Consider the following 27157-nt stretch of genomic DNA (forward strand, 5'->3'; position numbering starts at 1 on the left):
TATTTACATTTGTTTTCAACAGTTGTATTCCATTTTCTAGGAGAACCTACATTTGCCCTCGAGGGCAGCTGCTTCAGCGCCAGCAACAATAATTCTGACTGAAGCTCGCTTCCATGACAGATAATTAAGTTTAATGCCCCAAGAAGGAGCCTTTTCCCCTTGGTGGAGTGCCAGTCACGTTAAAGAAGTAAGAGTCGGATCTCAACTATTTTCTCAGCACAAATTTAATTACAGTTGATGGGAACTTGAGGCCAAAATAATGTATCCTCTTTCATAGCCAACCCAACAATGAGGATAGTGGAATAATATATTGCCCACAATAGCAAGTACTGTATAATAATTTGTCAGTACGTGAGCCCTTCCAAAGCATTAGTTTAGATGGGAGAAAGCAATCTCTTCAGGTTTGGTGACTATATTTCCATTGGGAACCAACCAGGCGTTTCCTCCATATATCAGAAGCTTCCACAGTTCTACTGAACTCACATCAGCATAACCATATTACTTATATTTATCCAAATAACAAACCACATACAACAAACAAAACTTCTCTAAAAGTTTCATAGTGTACACTTTAAGGTAAAGGTAAAGGTTTTCCCCTGACATTAAGTCTAGTCGTGTCCGACTCTGGGGGTTGGTGCTCTTCTCCATTTCTAAACCAAAGAGCTGGCGTTGTCTGTAGACACCTCCAAGGTCAGGTAGACATGTGGCCAACATGACTGCATGGAGTGCCGTTACCTTCCCGCTGGAATGGTACCTATTGATCCCGTTGCACCATTGAGGACTCCCAGTGTATATGTTACTCACCCCCACTGAAAAAAAAAGGCTGGTTGTGGAAACAAGGATTGACGATAAAGCTTGCCTTCCCCAATTATTCTAATATTTGATGGCTTTAGCAAAGTCAGGAATTAAAGTTTTGTCTCTTTTGTAGTAAGTCTACAAAAGTAAGGGGCAAGACTGTGGCACAGGCTGGTGAGCAGCCTGCTGCAATAAATAACTCTGACCATGAGGTCATGAGTTCGAGGCCAGCCCATAGCAGGGTGAGCACCCATCAATAAAAAAATAAAAAATAGCCCCTGCTCGTTGCTAACCTAGCAACCCAAAAGATAGTTGCATCTATCAAGTAGGAAATAAGGTATCACTTATAAAGTGGGGGGGGGGGGGGCAAATTTAACTAATTTACGACATTGGAATGAGGAAGTGCCATCACAGTGGATGATGAAGCAGCTGCTCCCCCCTGTGGTCAGAATTGAACATCCCCTCAGGAGAAGGTTAAATTGCCTCTGCGTCTGTCTCTGTCTCGGTTCTATGTGTATATGGGCATTGAATGTTTGCCCTATATGTATATAATGTGATCCTCCCTGAGTCCCCTTTGGAGTGAGAAGGGTGGAATATAAATACTGTAAATAAATAAAATAAATAAGTCTAGACTTTTTGTGCATTTTCTAATTTCAATTTGAGTTGAGACACCGTTTCCCCATGATAACTCTTTCAGGAGTAAATTTCCCTTCTGAGGGGCAAATTTCTCTCACCTCCTGTTATCTCATCCCCTTTGTAAATCTGGTGTTTGTAACTCGGGGACTGCCTGTATACAATTACTATGAAAATACATTTTCCTCTAATCAGCCAGTCAGTGCCTATCTGTTACAGGAATGTGAATGTACAAATGTTGTGCTTAGGACTTATTGTGATGTCACCACTGATATTTTCTCTCTTTCTTCTCACAAACAGACACATACACAGAGTGTAGTGGTTTTAGTATGGGTATAATCTGCTCATTTCCAGATGATCCCATGACCAATCTGGCTGCCATGTTTTGAACCAACAGGAATTTCAAAGCTTGATGCAGAGGAAGCCCAATGCATTGCAGAAGTCCAACTTTGGTTACATAGACAGGTATCAAGACATATTTCCCATGTATGCAGTGAACTGAGAATTGGAAGATCTACGAAACATTTTAATTGTCTCCTGGATTTTTGAGTATCACACCCATTCAGTTTCCCAAACGTGAAGTGCTTGAAGATCACTGCTGGATTTTTTTCAAACATTTGTAGACTGATTCAAACATCTGAAATGTCTGCTATTATTTTATTAATTTTACATAGTAAGTGTTGGGTTAAAAGTGTTGGGAAAGATGAAGACTGCCTCCATTAGCAGAGTCCACAAGTTCAAAGCACTGAATTTCTTGGGTATCTCTGAGACTAATTTTAACAAAACAAGGCAAACATGCAGCATATGTTTCATAGTTTAAAAATTACTAATTATATTTAAAGGTACATTAAAATATATACTTACAGAGCCTATCTACACAAACGTTTCAAGAACCTCCTTTTACCATTTTGAGGGAAGAAGGAGAGAGGAAGAGAGGAAAGAGTGATGTGCTTGCAAACATCTCTTAAAGGTCCTTTTGTCATATGATGCGGTTCTTTAAATAAAGGGTGTTTGAAAAAGAACTGCCTAGTTTTAATGTTCTTTTTCAAACACCCTGTACATCCCCACAATGGGGAGACTGAGCGCATGGAGAAAGTTATAGATAGCATGTATAGAGTAAAGGCATGCCGAAAACCCTTAGTATCTAAAGCCACATTGCTCTAATAGCAAATGAGTGGAGAGGTTAAAAAGAAAGTTTGGTTGGGAAGCATTTTTTGACAGCCTGTGTTATAACCAGTTTTATGTTTTAATGATAATATTGCATGATTCAAAATAATAATAATAATAATAATAATAATAATAATAATAATAATAATAATAATAATAGCTTTATTTATATCCCACTCCCTCTCCCTGCAGGGATTCAAAGAAGCTCACAACAGTATAAAATCACAGAATACACAATAATAAGAATAAATATTTCAAATTAAATACACAACCAACAATAATCAATTACAAGGATTAATCAAATCACAATAGACAGCAAAGACAACGTATATAAACAAGATAAAATACATAAATACATCATAATAATACCTACACTGTGCTACCATTAAAACATCCAAACCACTACCTAGTTAGATCCCATTTAAGATTTTCATTATATTCTTCCATGTAATGTTTGATGTCAAAACCATTTAGCCATTTATGGGAATACTACAATCTTTCATGCATTTGTATTAAGACTAATGGCTACAAGGAAGTAAAGGCCATGGGAAAATATGAAAAAGAGCTTACTTACCACCTCCATTCTTGTAGCAAAGATAAGGGAACCTCCAAACATTTCCCAGACCAATGATCTCCCCAGCAACAGATAATACAAACTCTACTTTATTGGCCCATTGGCCTCTGTCCTGTAGTTTTTCATCGTCTTCTTCCTCCTCTTCTTTTACTGCCTCTGGGACAATCATGCTCCCATTGGGTTCTGCATCCCACGTTTCTGTGCTTTCCATGATTCTACAAGTTGCAGTAAAAACACAGAATAGTGTAAGTGTTTACATAAATCTTAAACTTTATTTTGCATTAAAAAACCTCAAATTATTTTCATCCCAAATATGAAAAAATAAAGATATTGGTAAATTCTTGGAAAAAAATTCAATTAACCATGACAAATTGACAGTGGGGCAATCCTGGCGCGCCATGCCCTGCCCTGCCGGCAGTTGACACTTCCCCATCACACATGGGGAAGCTTCATTGTACGGCTTCCTCGCCAAAATAGCCCCACGTCATAGGGTGCTGCCACCCAGGTTGAGCCCCAGAGCCCCACTGGAAGTTAGGCTACGTCATTGGATGGGCAGTGTGGGGCCCTGTGGCTCAACTGGGGCATAAGCGTCCTAGGATGCAGAAATTTCCTCAAGTGATGATGGGTTCAAATTACAAGAAAGGAGATTCCAATTGAACATTAGGAAGAACTTCCTGACTATAAGAGCTGTTCAGCAGTGGAACTCTCTGCTTCAGAGTGTGGTGGAAGCTCCTTCTTTGGAAACTTTTAAACAGAGGCTGGATGGCCATCTGTCAGGAGTTCTTTGACTCTGCTTTTCCTGCATGGCAAGGGGTTGGACTAGATGGCCCATGCAGTCTCTTCCAGTTCTATGATTCAATGATTCTAAATCCTAGGCTTGGATGGACAAATTGATCCGTTTTGCTTCTGCCCATAATCATTTTTTAAATGTCAATTTTTTCTCATCCTCAATATGAAAATAAAATATACAAATTTTTGTAAATTCATGCCAAACGTTAACTGATATGAACTGCTCACCCTTTCCTAATTCATATTCAACTACTCAGTCCAGGCATTTGAATTATGTATGTCGAAGTACCAGGGATATCAGAGTAACCCTCAAATATAAAATTAAGTGCAGTTAGATAAATTTTAAAGACTTAGAAAAAATATTCTCCCCTCCTCAAGACATGCATGACTGATCCAAAACACACTGCTGTGACACTTACAACTTGGCAGGCATCCTAAGAGCATATACTTTTATTCTATTTATTCTTTTAAATGGTTTAACAAATTTTAATTTTTGAAAACTGTGTTGTCGAAAGCTGTCATGGCAAGAATCAATGGGTTGCTGTGAGTTTTCCAGGCTGTATGGCCATTTTCCAGAAGAATTTTCTCCTAACGTTTCACCCACGTCTATGGCAGGCATCCTCATAGGTTGTGAGGTCTGTTGGAAACTAGGCAAGTGAGGTTTATATATCTGTGGAAAGTCCAGCTGTGGACAAGTCTACATAGTGTTCACCAAACGCAGCATTGCCCAGACAAGAATCAGGAACCTGAAAGGCACTGCAGACTAACTCAGCCAGAGAAGTCAGCCATAGCAGAGCACTTGGTGAACCAACCTGGACACAGTATATTTTTTGAGAACACAGAAATGCTGGACCACACTAGCAACCACCATGTCAGACTACACAGAAAAGCCAAGGAAATCCACAAGCATGAAAAATGAACAAAATCTTGCTACCAATATTTTAAAAAACTATAAAATCATAACAGTAAATAAATAACAACACTCTGAAAACAGAGGAATTCCAGACAGGAATCAATCAGGGCCAGCTAACACCTCCGAACAAAGGATTCCCCCAGGAAGGAAGAAGCCAGGCCTTGAAGCTGGCAAGGCCATTAATGCTAATCAAGGTGATCAATTACAACAGTCACACTGGCCTCCAACAGACAGGAGTTCTTTCTCCCACCCTGGACCTTCCACAGATATATAAACCTCCCTTGCTTAGTTTTCCAATATACCTCACAATCTCTGAAGATGCCTGCCATACATGTGGGTGAAACGTCAGGAGAGAATGCTGCTGGAACATGGTCATACAGCTCGGAAAACTCACAACAACCCAACAGAATAACGTTGCAGACCTTATTCTCTTCCCAAGCTTGTGTCCTTTTTATGAGCAAGAACCCTTCCATTGATGTCCACTGTATTTGATTTCTGACACTGCTTTATTTCATTTCTTACTTCCATTCATAGATTTTCACCTGCTATTTAGAATCGATCCTAGTCCCTGCCCTGAGACAGATCTGATAACAGATCTTTGCTATCTGAAAGAGAGTCTTCTTCTGTTATGAGATCTGCTGTAAATCTACCATATGGCTAATCTGCTGAGCAAAGGACTTGGTGAGCACAGATGTTCAGCACAGATTCCTTGTCCATGGTATCAGCGTCTATGTTTCATGGGTTGTCAAGTGAACTAAAAGCCAATGTTTTGTAATGGGACCTGTCTTAAGCTGTCACAGAATTCACTGCTTACCAATTTGCTACTGCCAAATGCAAATCATCAAGTATAACAGAGCTTATTAGCAATCTCATTATAGGCCCAGAGCTCAAGACCTAGCTTCAATTTATTTTTTTTATTAGGGATAACAACAAAGCAAATCTACATAGCCAGGTGTTTTTATTACTGTTTACTTAACACAATGGTAACACAGTGCTCCTAGTCAAAAGCATCAAAATAGTAATAGGTAATTACAATGTTTCAGGGAGCGGTTTTCCACCCCCCTACATCCATCTGGGGCTCATAATAATGCCCCAAAATGGTCCCAAATTCAACTTTCCTTTTGGCATATTGGTGAGTTGGAGAGATGTAAAAAATGTGGTCTAAGGAATTGTCACGACCCAGGCTGCAGAGCACCAATAACCATACACAGAGGCCAGAATCTATCTAATATCTTTATTGTAGGAATATATAAAGTTAATAAAAACAAGTGTAGAAAATAGTCCAGAATTAGACCTTCCAGGAAAGGTCAGAATTAGTCCAAAAAAGCAATGTCCAATAAGAAATATTAAGGTCCAAAGTTGTAATCCAATAACCGAAACACTCACTTTGCCAAGCAAAGTGAGGGGAGATGACAAGGTCCTTTAGTCCATGAAACTTGAGCGAGGCTAGGAAATAACTTGATACTTGAAACAAGGCTTGAACGTGGAACAAGGTAACTAAGAACAAGAACAAGGTCCGTGGAATAACTTGATAAATCCGTGGAACAAGGCAAGGATTGATCCTGGGAAACAAGGCAAAGTCCGTAGATAAACAAAGGCTGGGAAGCAAGGCGAAGGCTGGATAGCAAGGCAAGGCTTGAGCAGGAGCGAGGCTTGAACCGGAGCGCGCTGTCCAGACACAACTCGCTCCGTAGGCTGACGAATTGACTCCGCGAAGTTACTACGCGGGTAAAACACCTAAATAGAGTCTAGCTTCCCGCCGAAGCAGTTCTCTGGGAATCAGAACCGAAAGCTAACTCTGAGACCAGATGTGAGACTCCCCAAAGATTCTCACGAGAAACAGTCTTAATTGGCCACATTCTTAGCTGCAATCCTCGCACTCCTGCGCGAAGCTGAATCCAAACTTCTCTGTTGTTTACAAAACTCCCGGCGCAAGAATACGAGAGAAGTAGGCTCTGGGCTTGTTTGACATACTTCTGGGAGACAACTTTCTTGCAGGTGCAAGGTTCCCAGATCTGCCTGGGAAAGATCTGGCTGAGAGGAATCCAGTTCAGACTGGGAAGGTAAAAAACCCAAGTTTTCATCTTCATCAGGAATTACAATGTCCTGAGCAGGACTACAAGGCCCATGGGTCATCACACTATCCCCCTCCTCAAGGCCCCTCCCAAACTGGGGCCCTCTCCCCGAGGCGCGAGGTCGCGGTTTGGTGGGATAGGTCTGATGAAAGCGACGGGTTAGATCAGGAGCATGGACTGTGGAGGCGTCTTCCCAAGAGCGTTCCTCAGGGCCAAAACCCACCCAGTCAATGAGATATTGTAGGCGGCGGCGGTGAAAGCGAGAATCCAAAATGTCCTCAACCTCGAACTCCTCCTCCCCATTCATCAAAACAGGAGGGGGGGCCGGTTGGTCTGTATCAGGTCGCACACCATCCGCCGGAAGGAGCAGGGAACGGTGAAACACTGGGTGAATGCGCATTGAACACGGAAGTTGGAGTTTGAAAGTCACGGGGTTTAATTGCGCCACCACTGGATAGGGACCAATGAAACGGGCATCTAACTTCCGGCAAGGGCGGTGGGAGGGCAGAAAGCGAGTGGACAGGAAAACCCGATCTCCTACCTTGATTTCAGGGCCCGGCTGGCGATGTTTGTCAGCGTGGCGTTTATAGTCCTCCTTGGCTTGGTCCAGTTGCTGGAGCAAAAGTTGTTGCACCGCTGTGAGTTCCTGCAGCCAATCCTCTGCTGCGGGAACCTCTGAAGTTTCAATGACAGGGGGAAAGAAACGTGGATGGAAGCCGTAGTTTGCAAAGAACGGCGTTTCTTTTGTAGAAGCTTGAACTCCATTGTTGTAGGCAAACTCAGACAGTGGTAACAGAGAAGCCCAATTGTCCTGTTGATAGTTTACATAACAGCGAAGATACTGCTCCAAAGTGGCATTGGTGCGCTCCGTTTGCCCATCTGTTTGGGGATGATGAGCTGAAGATAAGCGAGAGTCTATGCCCAATAGTTTTTGTAGTGCCTTCCAAAAACGAGAGGTGAATTGAGATCCACGGTCTGTGACTAAACTCTTGGGCAATCCATGTAGTCTGAAAACATGTTGAAGAAATAGATCCGCAGTTTCCTTGGCCGTGGGGAGGCCTTCGCAGGGAATGAAATGGGCTAACTTGGTGAATAGGTCCACCACCACTAAGATCGTGGTGAATCCACAGGAAGGTGGTAGGTCAGTGATGAAATCCGCGGAAATTATTTCCCATGGGCGAGATGGGGTAGGAAGGGGGTGTAAAAGCCCTGAGGGCTTCTCCCTTCGTATCTTGGAGCGCTGGCATACTGGGCAGGTGTTGACATATTTTTCCACATCCTTGCGGATCTTGGGCCACCAAAAATCCCTTAGGATCAAATGCATAGTTTTAAATAGTCCGAAGTGTCCTGCTGGTTTGCAGTCATGACACAGACGAAGCGCTTTTTCCCTGCCCGGTCCGGGTGGGATATAAACATGATTTCTATAGCAGAGCAGCCCATCTTTAAGCGAAAAGGGGAAATGCAGACCTTGGCGAAGTTGGTCCTGCGCCCAGGCATCTGCTTGCTGACTAGCCCTGATTTCTTGAGCACAGATGGGTCCTGGAGTAGGGGAAGTTGAACCAATGGGAATGGATTTGGTGTTCCCCACCGTGAGCGTGGCAAAGTTCTCAGGTTGTAGCAGTTGGGATTCAAAGGTCTCCTTGCGTCCTGCAGCGTATTCCGGTTTACGTGACAGGGCGTCTGCTTGCTTGGTTTGGGCTGGGGTCACATAATGGATCTGGAAGTTGAAACGTTCAAAGAATAAAGCCCAACGTTGCTGCCTCTGATTTAGTTTGCGGGCAGTTCTTAGATGTTCTAGATTACGATGATCAGTGTGGACTTCAATGGGAAATTTGGCCCCTTCTAGCCAATGTCTCCAAGTTTCAAAGGCTGCCTTTATGGCCAGTAGTTCTTTTTCCCAAATGGTGTAATTCCTCTCTGGTGTGGTTAGTTGACGAGAATAAAAGGCACAGGGGTGGAGGTGATCTCCCACCGGTTGTAAGAGTACAGCCCCAATTGCCACATCAGAGGCGTCCGCTTGCACCACAAAAGGGGTTCCAGGATTTGGGTGCTGTAGAATTGGCTGGGAGGTGAATAGTTTCTTTAGTTGCTGGAACCCTTTCTCTGCTTGATCAGTCCAGCGGAAAGGCTGCTTTCCACGGATGCAGCTAGTGATGGGGTCGGACCAGCGGGCAAAATCTGGAATGAACTTGCGGTAGTAGTTCGCGAACCCCAAGAAACGCTGCACCTCTTTCTTGTTAGTTGGCGCCCGCCATTCCAATACTGCTGAAACTTTGGCTGGATCCATGGAAAGCCCTAGAGGCGAGATGCGGTAACCAAGGAAATCTACCTCTTGTAGATCAAAAGCGCATTTTTCCAGCTTGGCATAAAGTCCATGATCCCGCAATCGTTGTAACACCATTTTGACGTGGTTCTCATGTTCTGATTGTGATCTGGAAAACACCAAAAAATCGTCCAGGTAGATTATCAAGAACCTGTCTAGATAGTCCTGAAAAATGTCATTGACAAAATGCTGGAACGTTGCGGGGGCTCCGCATAAACCGAAATTCATAACTCGGGACTCAAATAATCCGAATTTGGTCTGGAAGGCGGTCTTCCACTCGTCCCCTTCCCTGATGCGAACTAAGTTGTAAGCCCCCCGAAGATCCAGCTTGGTGTAAACCTTGGCTCCTCGAAGCCGATCCAGTAGATCCGAGATTAAAGGCAGGGGATAGCTGTTCCGCTTGGTGATATTGTTCAATGCTCTGTAGTCCACCACCAAGCGTAGTTCCCCTGACTTCTTCTTCACAAACATCACTGGGGAGGCGGCTGGGGATTGAGAGGGTCTGATGAATCCCTTGCGAAGGTTTGTCTCTAGGAATTCCCTGAGAGCTTCTTGCTCTGGTTCAGTCAGGGAGTAGAGATGCCCTCGCGGGATCGGGGCCCCCTCCACCAAGTCAATGGCACAGTCATAAGGTCTATGTGGGGGTAATTTTTCGGCTTCTTTCTCATTGAATACATCCCAATACTCGGAGTACTTCTTTGGCAAGGTGATGATGGGCTCGGTGTCTGTGGCATGGCATACCTTGGCTACGAGGCAATGGTTTTGGCAGTACGGTGAAGCAAACTGCAGTTCTCTGTTGGACCAGGAGATGTTAGGGTCGTGGAGAGTCAGCCATGGAATTCCCAAAATCACAGGGAAATGGGGGACCTCGGTAACAAAGAAGGAAATCTCTTCCATATGTTCCCTTATCCACATCCTGGTGGGTTCCGACCACTGACTTACGGGGCCCGTCTTGAGGGGACGGCCGTCTATGGCTTGCACCACACGGGCATTCTTGAAATCATGATATTGTAATCCCAGAGAGTCGGCATACTCTCTATCGATGAAATTGTTGGTAGCTCCAGAGTCTATCATGGCGTGGATCATGACGGGTCCCCTTTTTGCTGACCATAATGTGACCACGAGAAGGAACAGGACCCCGGTTGGCGGCTCTTGGATGGATTTTTTGACCGGGTTGGCGAGCCCCTCTACACCCGGTCGTTGGCTTCCCCCGCCGGCTGTGTGCCAGTCGGCTCAGACGCCTTCGTCTCCGTGGAGGACGCCGCCGCAAGACGGGCGGCAGGCTTCCCTTTGGCTGGGCACTCTCTGGCGAAATGGCCCCCGTTCCCGCAGTACCAGCAGAGGTTTAAGCGTTGACGACGGGCCTTCTCGGCGGCATCTAGTCTGGGACGCACATTGCCCAACTGCATCGGCACCTCCTCGCCTCCTCTGGGGTATGGGGTTGGCGGTGGGGGTCTCCACACCGGACGTGGCTGAACGCTGGCGGGAGCGGGGGGTTTTGCCCCGGCTCTACTGCCCTGGCCTTGAACCCACTGTTTCCTGTTGGCAATCATGACTTCAGCCCGTAAACATTGATCAATGAGTGCCTCGAGGGTCTGGGGAGGATCCACCTTGGAGATTTCTTCCAGCATTTCAATGTTGAGACCCTCCCGGAATTGTCCCCTGAGGGCTAGATCGTTCCAGCCGGTGTTGTGGGCCAGCACTCGGAACTCGGCTATATACTGAGACATAGGTCTGTCTCCTTGGAAAAGGCGACGGAGTTTGTGACCGGCTGCCTCCAAATTGTCCTCGATTCCCCAAGTCTCCTTGAGGTGGTCCAAGAAGTGTTGCGCTGATCTTAGGTGTGGAGAGGCTTGGTCGAACAGTGCCGTCGCCCAGCTGGCCGCTGGCCCGTCTAGAAGACTGTAAACCCATGCCACTTTGATGTCTTCTTGGGGAAACTCGGCAGCACGGGCCTCCAGATAAGCTTGACATTGGCGACGGAAGACATGAACCTTAGAAGCTTCTCCAGTAAACTTGGTTGGCAACGCCATGGCCGGAAGACGAACTCCGCGTTCCTTCAAACCCCTTATTTCTCCATCCTGTGCATTGAGCTTATCACGGATTCGGTCCACCTCTTCCTTGTCGATGGTGTAGGTAATCGGCTGGCCGCTCGGCCCAGGTACGGTTCCGGTAGACATTCTGGCCGAGGTTAATTGGTGCTTAGGGTGGCGGAGTCAAACTGTCACGACCCAGGCTGCAGAGCACCAATAACCATACACAGAGGCCAGAATCTATCTAATATCTTTATTGTAGGAATATATAAAGTTAATAAAAACAAGTGTAGAAAATAGTCCAGAATTAGACCTTCCAGGAAAGGTCAGAATTAGTCCAAAAAAGCAATGTCCAATAAGAAATATTAAGGTCCAAAGTTGTAATCCAATAACCGAAACACTCACTTTGCCAAGCAAAGTGAGGGGAGATGACAAGGTCCTTTAGTCCATGAAACTTGAGCGAGGCTAGGAAATAACTTGATACTTGAAACAAGGCTTGAACGTGGAACAAGGTAACTAAGAACAAGAACAAGGTCCGTGGAATAACTTGATAAATCCGTGGAACAAGGCAAGGATTGATCCTGGGAAACAAGGCAAAGTCCGTAGATAAACAAAGGCTGGGAAGCAAGGCGAAGGCTGGATAGCAAGGCAAGGCTTGAGCAGGAGCGAGGCTTGAACCGGAGCGCGCTGTCCAGACACAACTCGCTCCGTAGGCTGACGAATTGACTCCGCGAAGTTACTACGCGGGTAAAACACCTAAATAGAGTCTAGCTTCCCGCCGAAGCAGTTCTCTGGGAATCAGAACCGAAAGCTAACTCTGAGACCAGATGTGAGACTCCCCAAAGATTCTCACGAGAAACAGTCTTAATTGGCCACATTCTTAGCTGCAATCCTCGCACTCCTGCGCGAAGCTGAATCCAAACTTCTCTGTTGTTTACAAAACTCCCGGCGCAAGAATACGAGAGAAGTAGGCTCTGGGCTTGTTTGACATACTTCTGGGAGACAACTTTCTTGCAGGTGCAAGGTTCCCAGATCTGCCTGGGAAAGATCTGGCTGAGAGGAATCCAGTTCAGACTGGGAAGGTAAAAAACCCAAGTTTTCATCTTCATCAGGAATTACAATGTCCTGAGCAGGACTACAAGGCCCATGGGTCATCACAGGAATATAGATGATGATGATGATGTCATGAAGCAGCAAAAACAGAAAATAGAAGTTGCTAGTTATAAATAACTATAATTTATTTCCCCAGTAACTACCAGTAAGATATAACTAAAATTGTAATTTAACAAGGAATGCCTTCAGACATTTTTGCAGTATAAAGAATAGTTTTAATTTTTTTTCACATTATGTAAAACTTTTGAGTTATTTTTTTATAATTATGGGAATATGGATTCACAAAAACTGGTGAAGGAAAATCACATATGATGTACTGGTTTGGGTTGTATATCATAACCAGAGCTGTCAACACAGTTATACATGTATTCGAAGCCACTAGAAGGTGGATGCGACAAGTGTGTGTTTCAGATGACAATCCATAAATTCATCACATTCAGATACATAGGTAAATAGGTAAAAAGTATTTTAGTTCAGAATCTTTTTTACTACTTTATTATGTTGGCAAGGAATATGCAAAGAATATGTTTCCGGACTTCATGTGAATGAGCGAGACTACAAATAACAGCAAACTCTATTGAAAGGAAGGACTTCCCATCAAGAACACCATGCACTGAGGCTCCCAGAAAATGTTTTCCTCTGACATTAAGTCTAGTCATGTCTGACTCTGGGGATTGGTGCTCATCTCCATTTCTAAGCCAAAGAGCCGGCGTTGTCCGCAGACACCTCCAAGGTCATGTGGCCGGCATGACTACATGGCGCACCGTTACCTTCCCGCCGGAATGGTGCCTATTGATCTACTCACATTTGCATGTTTTTGAACTGCTAGGTTGGCAGAAGCTGAGGCTAACAGCGGGTGCTCACTCTGCACCCTGGATTCGAACCTGCGACCTTTTGGTCTGCAAGTTTAGCAGCTCAGCGCTTTAACATGCTGCGTGACTGGGATCACTTCTAAGACCAGAATAACAAGGGAAGGAAAGTGCCACATGCTATCCCTAGGCTGCCTGGACCTGGAAAAAGCAGGATTGCTGTGTTCCACATCTCTTTTTTAAAATGAAGGACAAGGCCCCTTTAAGGCAAATGTAACCCATACATCATGTGGACACTCCAGAGCTGTTCATCCCCAAGCTGACCCATTTATTCAGGTTTTGTAACAACTATCTGAAAAACTTCAAATTTGATTGAGCAGGCAGCTCAAAGTTTACAAAAGTTGTTGTCAGGTGCCCTCAAGTTGTTTCAGAATTATGGAGACCTCAAGGCGAACCGATCATGGGGTTTTCTTAGCATGATTTGTTCAGGGGAGCGTGCCTTTGCATTTATCTGAGGTTGAGAGAGTATGACTTGGCCAAGGTCACCCAGAGGATTTCCTTGGCTGAACAGGGATTTGAACGCGGGTCTCCAAACTCACAGTCCAATGCTCAAACCACTACACCATGTTGGCTCTCTTTTAAAAAAATATTTTCATTAAACTCTTGCTTTAAACAATTATCCTTCAATGGTTGGATAATTTTGGGTAGGTTGATCTATATGGCTCTGAACAAATAGCAACAGTCTTATGGACAAGATCTCTTTATAAGGGAGTAGATGACCTCTTTCAAAGGGAGTGGTCCGTAGCAATCCATACATTCATGGGGAACATGGTGCTGGATAGTCCTTAAGGTTAGTCCATAAGGTGCAACAAGACTGTTTATGCAGTTAAATTATTTCATAGATTACCTTATTCCAGGCCATTTGTTCATGAGCTCATAACCTTGGATATATTTGAAAAGACAATGCAGCTCTTTAGCACAGCTTAAATCACCAGCAGTAATAAGATCTACCAACTGAAAGGTGGCCAGTTTGAAGCCCAGTCGGGGTGAGCACCTGACTGTCAAGCCCAGCTCACTGTTTACCTAAGCAGTTCGAAAACAGCTTAGAGCTGTAATTAGAGAAATTAAAGGTAAAGGTAAAGGTTTTCCCCTGACATTAAGTCCAGCCGTGTCCGACTCTGGGGGTTGGTGATCATATCCATTTCTAAGCCAAAGAGACGGTGTTGTCCATAGACACCTCCAAGGTCATGTGGCCGGCATGACTACATGGAGCGCCTTTCCGTAGAGAAATTAGGTACTGCTAATAAGTGGAGGAGGTATTTCACGACACCATAAAAGAAAAAGACCAGAAATGCCACAACGAAAAGGAAGGAGGAAGTCTTGATGGCAATTCGTCATAGAGAATGGAGCAACAGCACCCCCTGGTGGCTGAACCGAGCACAACCTCCAAAGCACCAGAAGCTGGACTTGGACACAACATACCTCCTTTCTATCTGTTCTGTCCTGTTTGTCCAAAATGGCATTGAATGTTTGCCATGTATGTATACTGTGATCTGCCCTGAGTCTCCTTGGGGAAAGAGGGCAGAATATAAATGAAGTGTTGCTGTTGTTGTTGTTGTTGTTGTTGTTGTTGTTGTTATTAAAAGCGAGAAAGAAAACCAGTTGAAATATCAGGGGGGATCAGGGTTTTGTATTTATCTATGATATGTAGTGACTGATCTCCCTTTTTCATAACCAGAAATGTTTCTGTGATAAGCCTATGGGTGCATCACGGTTGGAAGAATCAATGCAGAAGAGCCCCAATCAAATCAGAAACATAAACAAAACATGGATAGACTAATACAATCACAGTCAATTGACTGCATTAAATATTAACAAGAGATGAATGACTTGTACTAAGATCAAACACAAATCTAATGCTTATCAGTTTACTTTTGCAGCATTGGGCAGCACTCTAGAAAGCATGAGTAGGCAGATGTCTTATTGAGCAATTGACTAGAATAATGACTGTGTGCATTTGTTTTTATCTTCATAGCTAAGAGCTGACAGAAATCTTGGCCTAGATTTATTTCCAACTACAATAGACTCATTGCTTCAACAGGACAATTGATTCAACAGGCCTATTCCATCTGTTACCAGTCTGCATGTGCACATTCATTTTTTAAAATCAATCTTTACATTTAAGGTCCTGATATACCTTTGAATGCTGTCTCTGTGAGGTCACCTTCAGTGTGAACAGAAGTGAGCAAAACATTTGCATGGTCAAAAATGCAAATTTGGAAATAGTTATTATACTTTAAATATAAGAATAGTACCACATTTTTTCTCCACATAGTAAGAACAGACAACTGTGAGCAGTGAGCTGTGTCAGATGTATTTCCAGTTCAGGTGCTAATCCTTGTCCCCACTTATACGGACCCCCCTGCCCAAAGAAGTCAATCTACCCAACCCATCCAAAAGTTTGCCTATGTCTGCCATAGACACATAAGATATGACAAGGAATGGGAATGAAGCAGTATTGATTTTGTTGGAGCACAGCTCCTATCAGTCTAATGATTGAGTTGCGGGAAAATAATATAGAGAAGACTGAATGATACCTTCCCTTGCTTTCATTGCTAGAATCTAAAGAAGCATAGCCTGTCGTGGAGATGGCAAGACTTACGGCCATGCAGAGAATGTATCCTGGGATGATTAATTAAAACAGCAATCTTAACACACTTACTGAGTTCAGTTCAGTTCATTTATTGTACACTCATTGATCAGCTAAAATACTGAAAAGTAAGTCCCAATCAACTCAGGGCCCTTCCACACAACCATTCAATCCAGGCAGAATAACCCACAATATCTGCTTTGAACAAGGTTATCTGAGTCCACACTGCCATAGATCCCAGTTCAAAACAGATAATGTGGGATTTTTTTCAGCTGTGTGGGAGGGGCCTCAGTGGGATTCATCTTTGAGTAAACATTACATATACGAGGGTTGAATGAAAAGTAATACCTCCACCTCCATAACTCCTTAACAGATAGCAGTACTGGTATGCGACAGGTACTGGCTTGTTCAGTAGACTCTCCTCTACACTTCCATTTGGCGGGAAGCCTTAGCATTGAATGGTTGTGTTGTTAAAGTGTGAAGGATGGAACCCTGCGCAGATGGTCGTCAATGCGACTTAAGCAATGTGCAGTCATTGAATTCTGGACAGCAGAAGGTGTCACCCCAAAAGAGATTCATTAGAGAATGCAAGCTGTTTATGGTGATTGTGTTGGTGTGAGTACTTTGCGTCGTTGGGCGAGTAAATTAAAGATGTTGAGGTGGGAACATCTGACTTGCGTGACAAACAAAGAGTTGGACGTCCTGTGACAGCAACCACCGAGTTTCACAAGCAAAAGATTGACAGATTGATTCAGGATGATCGTCGTATCACTCAGAGAGAAATTGCAAGCATAATCTGCATTTCACAAGAATGTGTGGGTCACATTATTGCTTTGCTTGGCTATCAGAAGATCTGTGCATGATGGGTACTGTGAGACACTGGTTGCGGAAATAGAGTTTCGACTTCTTCCATGACGGCTTCAGAAAACTTGTTCATTGTTGGCAGAAATGTATACAATTGTCTGGTGATTATGTGGAAAAATGAAAAGTGGTAGTTAAAGAGCACATTCTAAGGATTATTTCTGCATTTGATTTACTAAAATATTCCCATCCAAACCCAAGTAATGAAGGTGGAAGCATTACTTTTCACTCAATCCTCGTAATTTACTAATATGTTATGTAACTTCCAAAACAGGTCCCTACAGTCAAAATAATCCGCAATTAGAACCCATAAAAATGCTAATAACTGAGAAAGAGGTTTTGTCTTGACTTGTTAAAATCCCAGGGCAAATAAAAGCATTTTAGGACGCTGCCTTCTTGCTGCATACTAGAAAGTAAAGCTGGCCGAACTCCATGGGATGTAGCTTTCAGTAAAAAAATGAGATTGTGGTATTTGATTACTGTTTCACCTTATCTACTCACCTGGAGTAGATATAATGGGGGTTATTTCCAAGAAGATATGTATGAGATTCCACTGTGGTTTCACTATCAGTTAGCATTGATGTGATTGATTGATTGATTGATTGATTGATTGATTGATTGATTGATTGATTTGTGTTGCAAGGAGTTCAAGACATACTTGTCCACCCCACTTCATCCTTGCAAAACCCTTAGAAGGTCAATGAGGCTGAGAGGTCCAAAGACTAGAAGACAGATGCTCTGTTAGACATATAGTTGGGAGGAGGTCCTGAATGTTTTGATTGGCAAAATTGTAGTTTCTGAGGATGATGCTGATCAGGTGCATTCTGAACAGTAAAACTGACACTGATGTTATAGTAGTTTGCCTTCAAAAAGAGTGTAAAGCTAGCACTGATGTTACAGCTGTTTGCCTTCAAATCATTTCCAACTTATGGAGACCAATGGTGAACCTATCACGGTAAACCTATTAAGTAATTTCCAATTTATAGAGTCCTACGGTAAAGCTATTATGGGGTTCTAATGGCAAGATTTGCTCAGAGGAGTGTTGTCTTTGCTGTCTTCTGAGAGAGTATGATGGGCCCAGCATTACCCAGTGGATTTCCATTTGAAACAATTGCCAAGTTGGGCCAGCTTGTTAAACACTCAACGCATTTACAACTTAACCCAGCTGACACCAGGCCAAGTTACTATCTGCCTAGATCTCTCTTGGAAGCAATGCTTTTAGCCAGCTTTCTGAATGGGACTGCCAAGCCTGGCAGTGGTAAAACTCCAATGGCAAAGTCCAAGGTTTAGCACCTTGCATCAGAACGTGTCCTTTGAAAGATTAAAGCAACTGCGCTTAGAACAGCATCATTCCACTGATCAGATAAGGAATTTCTTTTATGAACTGCTTTGAATTATCTGCCACATTCTTTCTTACAGACAGATCTGCGTTTTGCACTGGCATGCAAGCATATGGACATAGAGATTATGGAAACAAGCATTTCCCGGAGTAAGAGCCACATTTAAGGCTGAACTTAATCTTATGCATGACTTCCCCTGCGGGCTCATTGAGCTCAAAACATATAGTACAGAACTGCATTTTCAAAATCTCTTGAGTTGCAAATCTCTGGCTAACTCAAACACATTTTATGTTTCTAAAAGACCAAAAATTGACTCTGCATTAGGACAATTTTCCTAAAATATGTTGAACCATGGCATTTGTAAAAGTCTAATCTGTACTTATGACAAAAGCAGTACTGTTCTTTTGTACTGTTAAATGGGGCTTATTCATTGATATATGGCTTTTGAAGCTTCAGATAGCTATTTCAGAAGTGGCAATGCTGTCCTTCTAGATCTTGTCCGACTACAACTTCCCAGCAACTTAGTTATTTTGGTCAGGACTGCTGGGGATATGCAGACCAACAAGATCTGGAAAGTAACATGAATTCCACCCTTAACTTATTGGAACCATAATGTGATTCGGGAAGCTTACAGCTTGAAAACAATAGTTTTGAAAGTTTGGAAAATGTGCTTTTCAATTAGATCTTCTGGAGTTATAGTCCAAAATAACTCCCAAGTCTGAGCAAAGGTCACCATATCAATGCACATAATAAAAGTGAAAATATGTATATGTGTATGTGGCTGGCAAGCACCATGAGAGCCCTGCCAATGTCCTCTGCAAACACCATACTGCCCACCACCCAAGTGAAGGCTTTCATACAGGGACAATTTCATCCTATATTTTCTGTTTTTCCTCCACCATAGACATTCCTGGGTTCCTTTCTCCTTTGGTGTGGAATTTCATTGACCCCGCTCACTGCCTCTCCCTTAACCCTTTCCTATTTTTTTCCTATGGCACACAACAAACAGAGGAATTGATCTGCAGCTGAACATACTAGAGAGGTTTGGGGAAAATTCACCATGATTTATAGGAGTTGTAGGTACTGGGATGTATAGTTCGCCTGCAATCTTAGAGCACTCTGACCTCCACCAACAACTAACTTGGAACTAACTTGGCACACAGAACCCCCATGAGCAACAAAAAATACTGAAGGTCTTTGGAGGGATTTATAGGAGATGTAGTTCACCTATATCCAGAGCGTACTATGAAGCCAAACTTGGCACGCATACCTGATATACCCAAATTTGAATACTGGGGGTTTTTGAGGGGAATTGGCCTGGACATTTTGAGGTTGTAGGTACTGGGATTTATAGTTCATCTGCAATCAACGAGCACTCTGAACTCCATCGAAGATGGAATTGGACCAAACCTGGCACACAGAGCCCCCATGGCCAGCAAAAAATACTGGTGGTCTTTGGGGAAAATTCACCTTAATTTGGGGGAGTTGTAGTTCACCTACATCCAGAGAACACTGTGTATCTGAACACCGATGGATCTGAGCCAAACTTGGCACACATACCTGATATGCCGAAATTTGATTACTGGAGGGGTTTTGGGGGGGGGGGGGGAAATGACCTTCCTTTCTGGGAGTTGTAGTTCACTCACAACCAGAGAAACTGTGACCTCTACCGATGATGGACCTGGTCCAAACTTGGCACACAGAACCCCCATGACTAACTCAACCTACTGGAGGGGTTTGAGGGAACTGACTCACCATAGTGGGAGTTGTAGTTTACCCTTCAGCCCACCAATGATGCATCTAGAGCAAATTTGCCCAACATAACAAACTTTAAGTAATGATGGAGTTTTTCAGGGTTGACCTGGCATGATGTGAGTTGTAATTCACCCACAACCTTATGCATTTTGTATAATTAAAAATCTGACTTTATTTATTATTTTATTTATTTATTTATTTACAGCATTTATATTCCGCCCTTCTCACCCCGAGTGGACTCAGGGCGGATCACATTACACATATAGGCAAACATTCAATGCCTTTTAACATAGAACAAAGACAAACAAACATAGGCTCCGAGCGTGGCTCGAACTCATGACCTCCTGGTCAGAGTGATTCATTGCAGTTAATTGCAGCTGGCTTGCTCTCCCGCCTGTGCCACAGCCCGGGCCTGTAACCCAGGCAATGCGGGGTACCCAAGCTAGTGAAGAATAAAACTATCATGTTCCACTAATATTAAGCATGTACACTGCCTCATGAAAATCTATTAAGTCAGTCAGCTATTGGGTTTTTTATATGTAAAGGGATATAAAGGAACTAAACGTAATTAAGTTTTACGTATAATTAAATTTAACAAATTAAATTCCCCATGTGGTTCTCTATCCAAAGGCAAAACTCCCTGGTAATTTGGAAAAACTATTTCTCTGCCCCGGCCAGGTCCCTTGGGGTGGAGGGAGTACCTTGGGTCACAGAAGCCAAAGCCCTATTTTAGTTAATTATTAATACCAAGATTTGGAACCAACAAGTAATAAGAGCAGCTTGAAAGAGGGAGAATATATTCTTTGCATCCAGCTAATCCTCCAGATCATACATATTTTGCAATACAACACACAACTAGAAATATCTGCATTTTACAAAAACCTTTCCAGACATATGTTATTTATTAAGTAAATATGGTTTTTAAAATACATACTTATATAGAAATATTCATAAATGATAGAAATGGGATAGAGCACAGTTTTGAATAAACACATGCAGAGACATGAATAAAAAACAGACTAATCTGTATATTCATTAAAGGTATTGCTCTTTTGTGGATTTTGTTGCATTGTAATGTATATCCACACTTTCTTTGCTGGCTCCTACCCACAGTTAACACATTCTAGGTCTTGTGTTGGCAGGTAAAAAGGAGTTCAAGAGGTAAGAGTAGTAGATGAGTCTAGACTGAATGAGTGATAACATCGCTCTTCAGATAGTTGTCTGACTGCAGCTCCCAGCAGCAGTAGTCTGCAGAGCGGAGAGTCGAACATGAGTCGAGCAGGTCATCCACATCTTCTGGGCTAAACATTCCCCATCCTTACTCTGGACTTTGTGACCTTTCTCCCCTGCAGTTCATCTCAGGCCATGATCGATGCCAGTTCCTCGAAATCATATTATTCAGAAAACTGATTTGCATCACATACACACAGACTCGAGCCTGCTCCTGCATTCAAACATCTCTGGACACTGGGGGATGCATCTACAGTTTGACACTATTTTAACTGCCATGCCTCAACATTATGAAATTCTTGGAGTTGTAATGATGAGGCACTAGCTCTTTTGGCAGAGAAGGCTAAAGATTTGATAGAACGACAACTTCCATGATTCCACAGCATTGAGCCATAGCAGCTAAAATGGTGTCAAATTGCATTAATTCTTCAGTGTTGATCAGTGGTTCCCAACCTGTGGTCTGTGGACCACCAGTGGTCTGCAAGAACTAAAATATGGTTTGCAGCCTCACTGTTAATACTACGGATAATAACACAGCCCAAACAAAAAATAATCTTGGTATCTTCGTTTTTAGGCCTGTTCCTGAGGTTATTTGGGATGCTGATTCAAAAAACTGCATTGGATAGACCACATCAGCTCTAGATTATTAAATATGGTTTTCTATGGGCAAGCAGATGGTGACTACTGGATGGCATGTGTTATTTATTTACAGTATTTATATTCTGCCCTTCTCACCCTGAAGGTGTGAGAAGGAGAAAATCGGATATGTTCTGTATCAGAAACTTGAGCTGATGTGGTCTATCCAATGCAATTTTCTGAATTAGCACTCCAAATAACCAAACCGAATCTAAAGTTGACCAAAAACTGATTTGTAACCCATTTGGTACTAATGTTGGAAAAGGGTCCCTGGTCAAACTGGTCCCTGGTCAAAAAAAGGCTGGGACCTACTGGTGTAGATGCACCTTGAACCAGACTTGCGTTCTAATATTTTTTGAAGTCTAGATTAACTCTACCCTCCTTACATACTGAAAGCAGCCTGCAAATAAATCGTGCACTCCATATGTTCTTTGTGTTCTTTGGAGGCAGATATAATATGTCAGCCTGAAAAACATCCAATTTCTCAACCGTGGTTTAGTGTAAACAAATTCCTGGAGTCTAGTCTCCCTTTCCAACTTTCTGACCTAGGTTGTGCCATTTGCTTGCTGCTCAGAGCGTGTCATCACATGCAGATACATGTTTGCACTCCCTTTCTGCCCCACCTCTATTGCAGGGGCCCTGAGCTCTGTCCCTCTCATGGCACGTGTCTAAAGCTCCTTGTTGCCCACAAGGATGAGGTTGGTTCCTCATTCGCAGTTCCTTATTTTCAACAAACTTCAAAACCCAACCAAATCACCTGGATGATAAGAACATGCGGTTTAATACCCCTGAGCTCCAAAACCAACTTATTAAAACTCGAATGTTGCACACAGTCATCATTTGAAAGCACTCCCTTTGAGGATTATAGAAAAAATTATTTCCACTCAGCCAAGCCATTTTTGGAAATCATACACAAAGGCTGTCAAGAGATGATGATCACGAGAAAAAATAGCATTCTGGTGTTTGAAATAAACAGCGGATCACCACAGATTATGCAAACTAAATCCAGGGGAATGTCATAGAATCATAGCATTTGGAAGAGACCACGTGGGCCATCTAGTCTAACCCCCTGCCATGCAGGAAAAGCACAATCAAAGTACCCCGGACAGATGGCCATCCAGTCTCTGTTTAGCTTCCAAGCTTCCAAGTAAGTGGCTTCCACCACACTCTGAGACAGAGAGTCCTTTGTGAGATGCCACTCACTTTGGTTTAATCAACTTTGTTCAGAGTATATTGAAACATATCATCCAATGCAGCTCATGGCCAAATGGGGATTGGAACCTGGGTCTCCAAAGTCACTCCATAAAATGAGCAGCATCTCCAAGCCTAGCCTCTCAGGTCCAGAGAAGGGTCCTGTGTGAGCTCGTCTCCACATTCAGGTGGTAATGACCACCCACCTCTTCATCTCACTGACATCCTTTCCTTCAGGTGGGAAAGAATAGCAAGTGACCTCAAGGCAAGACCTGCTCTCCGACCCCCACACCAATGGCTCCTTTGCTTGCAAAGGGATTGTGAAACCCCATGGACACTTAATAAGGGTGCGCTGAACAAGTTATGCCATCTGACAACACTTGAATTTGTGTTGCTGAAGGCTTTCATGGCTGGTATCACTGGGTTGTGGTGAATTTTCCAGGCTGTGGCCATGTTCCAGAAGCATTCCTTCCTGACATTTCACCTGCATCCATGGCAGGCATCCTCAGAGGTGATGGGGTATGAATGCTTCTGGAACATGGCCATACAACCTGGAAAACTCACAGCAACCCAACACTTGAACTGCCTTGACCCAAGGCTATGGAATCCTACAGTAGGAGTTGTAGTTTGCTGAGGCACACAGCACTAAAGACCTTGTGAAACCACAATTCCCATGATTTCATAGCACTGAACCAGGGCAGTTCAAGTGATGTCAAACTGCATGAATTGAATTCTAATCCTATCTGAGAGAACCAAGTTGGCAGCATAAGCTATGGGTGCTTCCCAGGCATGGGCAAACCTGGGCCCTCCAGGTGTTTTGGACTTCAACTCCCACAATTCCTAACAGCCGGTAGGCTGTTAGGAATTGTGGGAGTTGAAGTCCAAAACACCTGGAGGGCCCAGGTTTGCCCATGTCTAATCTGCACTGTAGAATTCATGCAGTTTGACCCAGCTGGGTGCATTGGATGCCTGGGATCTGTAGTTATGGCTAAGAACCAGCACTCTCAGGCAGAAAAACCTCACGCTATTGTAAAACTACGAATCCTGAGGTCCCATGATGGCACACAAGTTCAAGTCTATCCCTTCCGAAGCACTAGTAGTTAACTTTCAGCGAAGGCTGGATCTATTCTATACTGTCAAAAACTCATGAAGTTTGACAGCTCTTACACTGGTCAGGTTTGAGGCCAATGTGGGGCGAGAAAAGGGTCACCCACCTCCGTCTCCACCAGCCGCTCGGTCTCGTTCGTCCCGCAATAAAAAGAAATCTGCTAGACACCCGGAAAGGAGCGTAAAGGCGACATGAAGGCGAGTGAGTGAAAGCAGAAGCTGGAGGGCGAGGCGAAGGAGGCCTCCTCCTCCCTGCTTTGGCTGCTCTCCTCCTCCTCCTCCTCCTCCGCTTTCCAGCAAAGTTTCGCTGCAGTTCTCTCGGGAAGAAAGAGAGCTGGTGGGGCAATGTTTCTGGGGAAAGGAGGGGAAAAGGGGGCGGAGAGGGGGAGGATGGCCCGCTCCCTCCCTCCCTCCGCCACCCCTTGGACCAGTCCTTGCTCTGGGGGGTTGGCAGTCAAACCAAGAGTCAGGCCCCAAAATTGGAAACTTTTAGGAAGTTGAGAAGTTGTTTCCCAACACTTCTTCAGGACGTGTGCTTTTCAGCTTGAGTCATAGCTGGGCGTTAACGCTGAGTGCTTCTCTAGGCTGTAGAATTAATGCAGTTTGGCATCACTTTCACTGCCATGGCTCAATGGCATGGAATACTAGGAGTTGTAGTTTTACAAGGTCTTTTTAGTCTTCTCTCCACCAGTTATTGCTGATACCTCTCCAAACTACAACTCTCAGGATTCCATAGCACTGAGTTGTGCCAGCTCAAGTGGTGTCAAACTGCACTCATTCTCCAGTGTAGATCAGGCATGGGCAAACTTTGGCCCTCCAGGTGTTTTGGATTTCAACTCCCACCATTCCTAACAGCCTCAGGCCCCTTCCTTTCCCCCCTCAGCCGCTTAATATGAGCCACTGTTAATCTATATATATATATATATAAGAGTGATGGAATCCCGGCAACCTACAAAACAACAAAACTAAACACCCCACAACCTTGAAAATTGACAGCACAACCCCTCATCCATGCCTCTAGGTTGATACAACAAAAAGAAAAATAAAGTCCTAATTAGAGGGAGAGGAATAATTGCTTTTATCCAATTGCTGCCAGTTAAAAGGCTAAGCTCTGCCCACTTGGTCTCCTAGCAACCCACTCAACCCAGGGGACAGGCAAAGTTAGGCCTCACTTAGGCCTCTTCCACACTGCCTATAAAATACAGACACCACCAGACAACACCACAGCAACGTGTGGCCGGGCACAGCTAGTATTATTATATATGTACTTGCAAGACACTTTTCCCCATTGTTTCAGAGCTGACCCTGCTACTAGACAGTGATGTGATTTCCAGCAACAGATTCTGGAAAGAAATAATTGGATGTTTACTTTGTTGCATCTCCAATACTATGACTGGGAAGAGATGTTCATGCAAGCCCAAACCCCATTGCATCATGTGCCAAAATAAGTTGGCTAGTTTTGAGTACTATACACCTCAATATTGACCTTGGGGGGACTCTTGTTCTGACCCAAGTAGCGAAATATTCTGATTCCTCATATAGATATTTATACTGACCAACATCTTGATATCCATGATATCACTTACTGACTGGGAGGGGGCGGGCAATAGTCTCTGTAGGACTTTGCTAGATCCTCCAGGTAATTATGACATGCTTCCCATGGAAGTTGTGTTGGAGAATATAGCAAATTCCTAGAAAGGATACCAGAAGGTCAAGTAATTTCCATGGTTTTTAGTTGTATCCATGGTTTCAGGTAGATATGGGGGTCTTACCGTATACCTTTATTTTACTTTCTTTTTATTTCTTTTTTAATCTAAATACTAGATCCAGAGAATTTTTTTTATCTTTTGGCCATACATTCTTTCTTATGTTTTAGACCTTATAAAATGCAGTCCACAATACAAAGAAAAAAATGAGATTGCATTTCTACATCAGACCCACATTACATACCGTGTTTCCCTGAAAATAAGACAGTGTCTTATATTAATTTTTGCTCCCAAAGATGTGCTAGGTCTTATTTTCAGGGGATGTCTTATTTTTCCATGAAGAAGAATTCACATTTATTGTTGAACAAAAAAATGAACATTTATTATATACTGTACAGTAGTGGTCATCACAAACCAGCATAACCAGACAAACTGTGACTCCTATCAAGAATTTCTTCTTACTACCATTATTTCCATGTACAACTGGTATGTACATTTACCAATCCTGCATGCTCTGTGTTCTGTTTGTCAGGCGCTGGGCATGCTTCCAAACAAAAATGGCTAGGTCTTACTTTTGGGGGAGGCCTTATATTTAGCAATTCAGAAAAACTTCTACTAGGTCTTATTTTTCGGGGATGTCTTATTTTCGGGGAAACAGGGTAGTACTATGCATGTCTTTGGAACCCCGGTGGCTCAGTGTGTTAAAGCACTGAGCTGCTGAACTTGCAGACCGAAAGGTCGCAGGTTCAAATCCCGGGAGCGGAGTGAGCGCCCACTGTTAGCTCCAGCTTCTGCCAACCTAGCAGTTCGAAAACATGCCAATGTGAGTAGATCAATAGATTCAGACATGCACATGGCTCAGAGAGATAGATATAAAAATCTTTATTGCATGTTCTTCGCCTCCAGTCACAACTATTCAGCCATTTCTGCCAAACTGACATATTATCCTAATTGTCTTACTTCAATAGTGAGTTGATAGGTTCCTGGCTGGGAACAAACATCCTTAATGAAAGTTAGAGTACAGAAGGCAACAAATGCAATGAATAATCTCTTAATGATGAGACCGTTTTTAAGACACGTGTATGAAAATACTCTGAATTCCAGTGAAAACACAGGACATTAATCAGTCATACATATGCCTATACCTTTCTCAGTTCCATAGAGTTTAACCAGAGATTTATGTTCTGCTTCCTATTTACTTAATACAGTAGTGGGGAACTTGAGCTTTTCTGATGTTCTTGGAGTGATCTCCCATCTTCCCTACCCAACATAGGATTGGGGGAGTTGAGATCAACTAACATCTGAAGGGCCACAATTGCCTATTTCTGTCTCAATGTGCTTGATAACTCTGTACTTGGAAAGACACTTTCCATTCAAGACCACCAAGGTATCTAATTATACAGTTATTGCAATAAATAGGGTTTACTGGTACTAACATTTGGTGGGACTCTATCCTA

At 43.3% G+C, this 27157-nt stretch overlaps 1 protein-coding gene across 2 annotated transcripts in view; it reads right to left on the bottom strand.

Moving 5' to 3' along the window:
• Window positions 1-24453, bottom strand: part of slc6a12 (solute carrier family 6 member 12) — a 75749-nt gene extending 51296 nt beyond the window's left edge. The window contains exons 1-2 of one of the 2 annotated variants that reach the window (XM_062983105.1): window positions 24102-24453; window positions 3170-3384 (exon numbers count right to left, since the gene is read on the bottom strand). In XM_062983105.1, the coding sequence (XP_062839175.1) occupies window positions 3170-3380 (211 nt within the window). In that variant the 5' untranslated portion in view covers window positions 3381-3384; window positions 24102-24453. Of the gene's footprint in view, window positions 1-3169; window positions 3385-24054 lie in introns of both variants that reach the window. The other variant, XM_062983106.1, reaches the window with a different exon arrangement.
• Window positions 24454-27157: the final 2704 nt, after the last annotated feature.

This window comes from Anolis carolinensis, chromosome 5 (assembly GCF_035594765.1).
Source record: "Anolis carolinensis isolate JA03-04 chromosome 5, rAnoCar3.1.pri, whole genome shotgun sequence".
Classification (NCBI taxonomy): domain Eukaryota; kingdom Metazoa; phylum Chordata; class Lepidosauria; order Squamata; family Dactyloidae; genus Anolis; species Anolis carolinensis.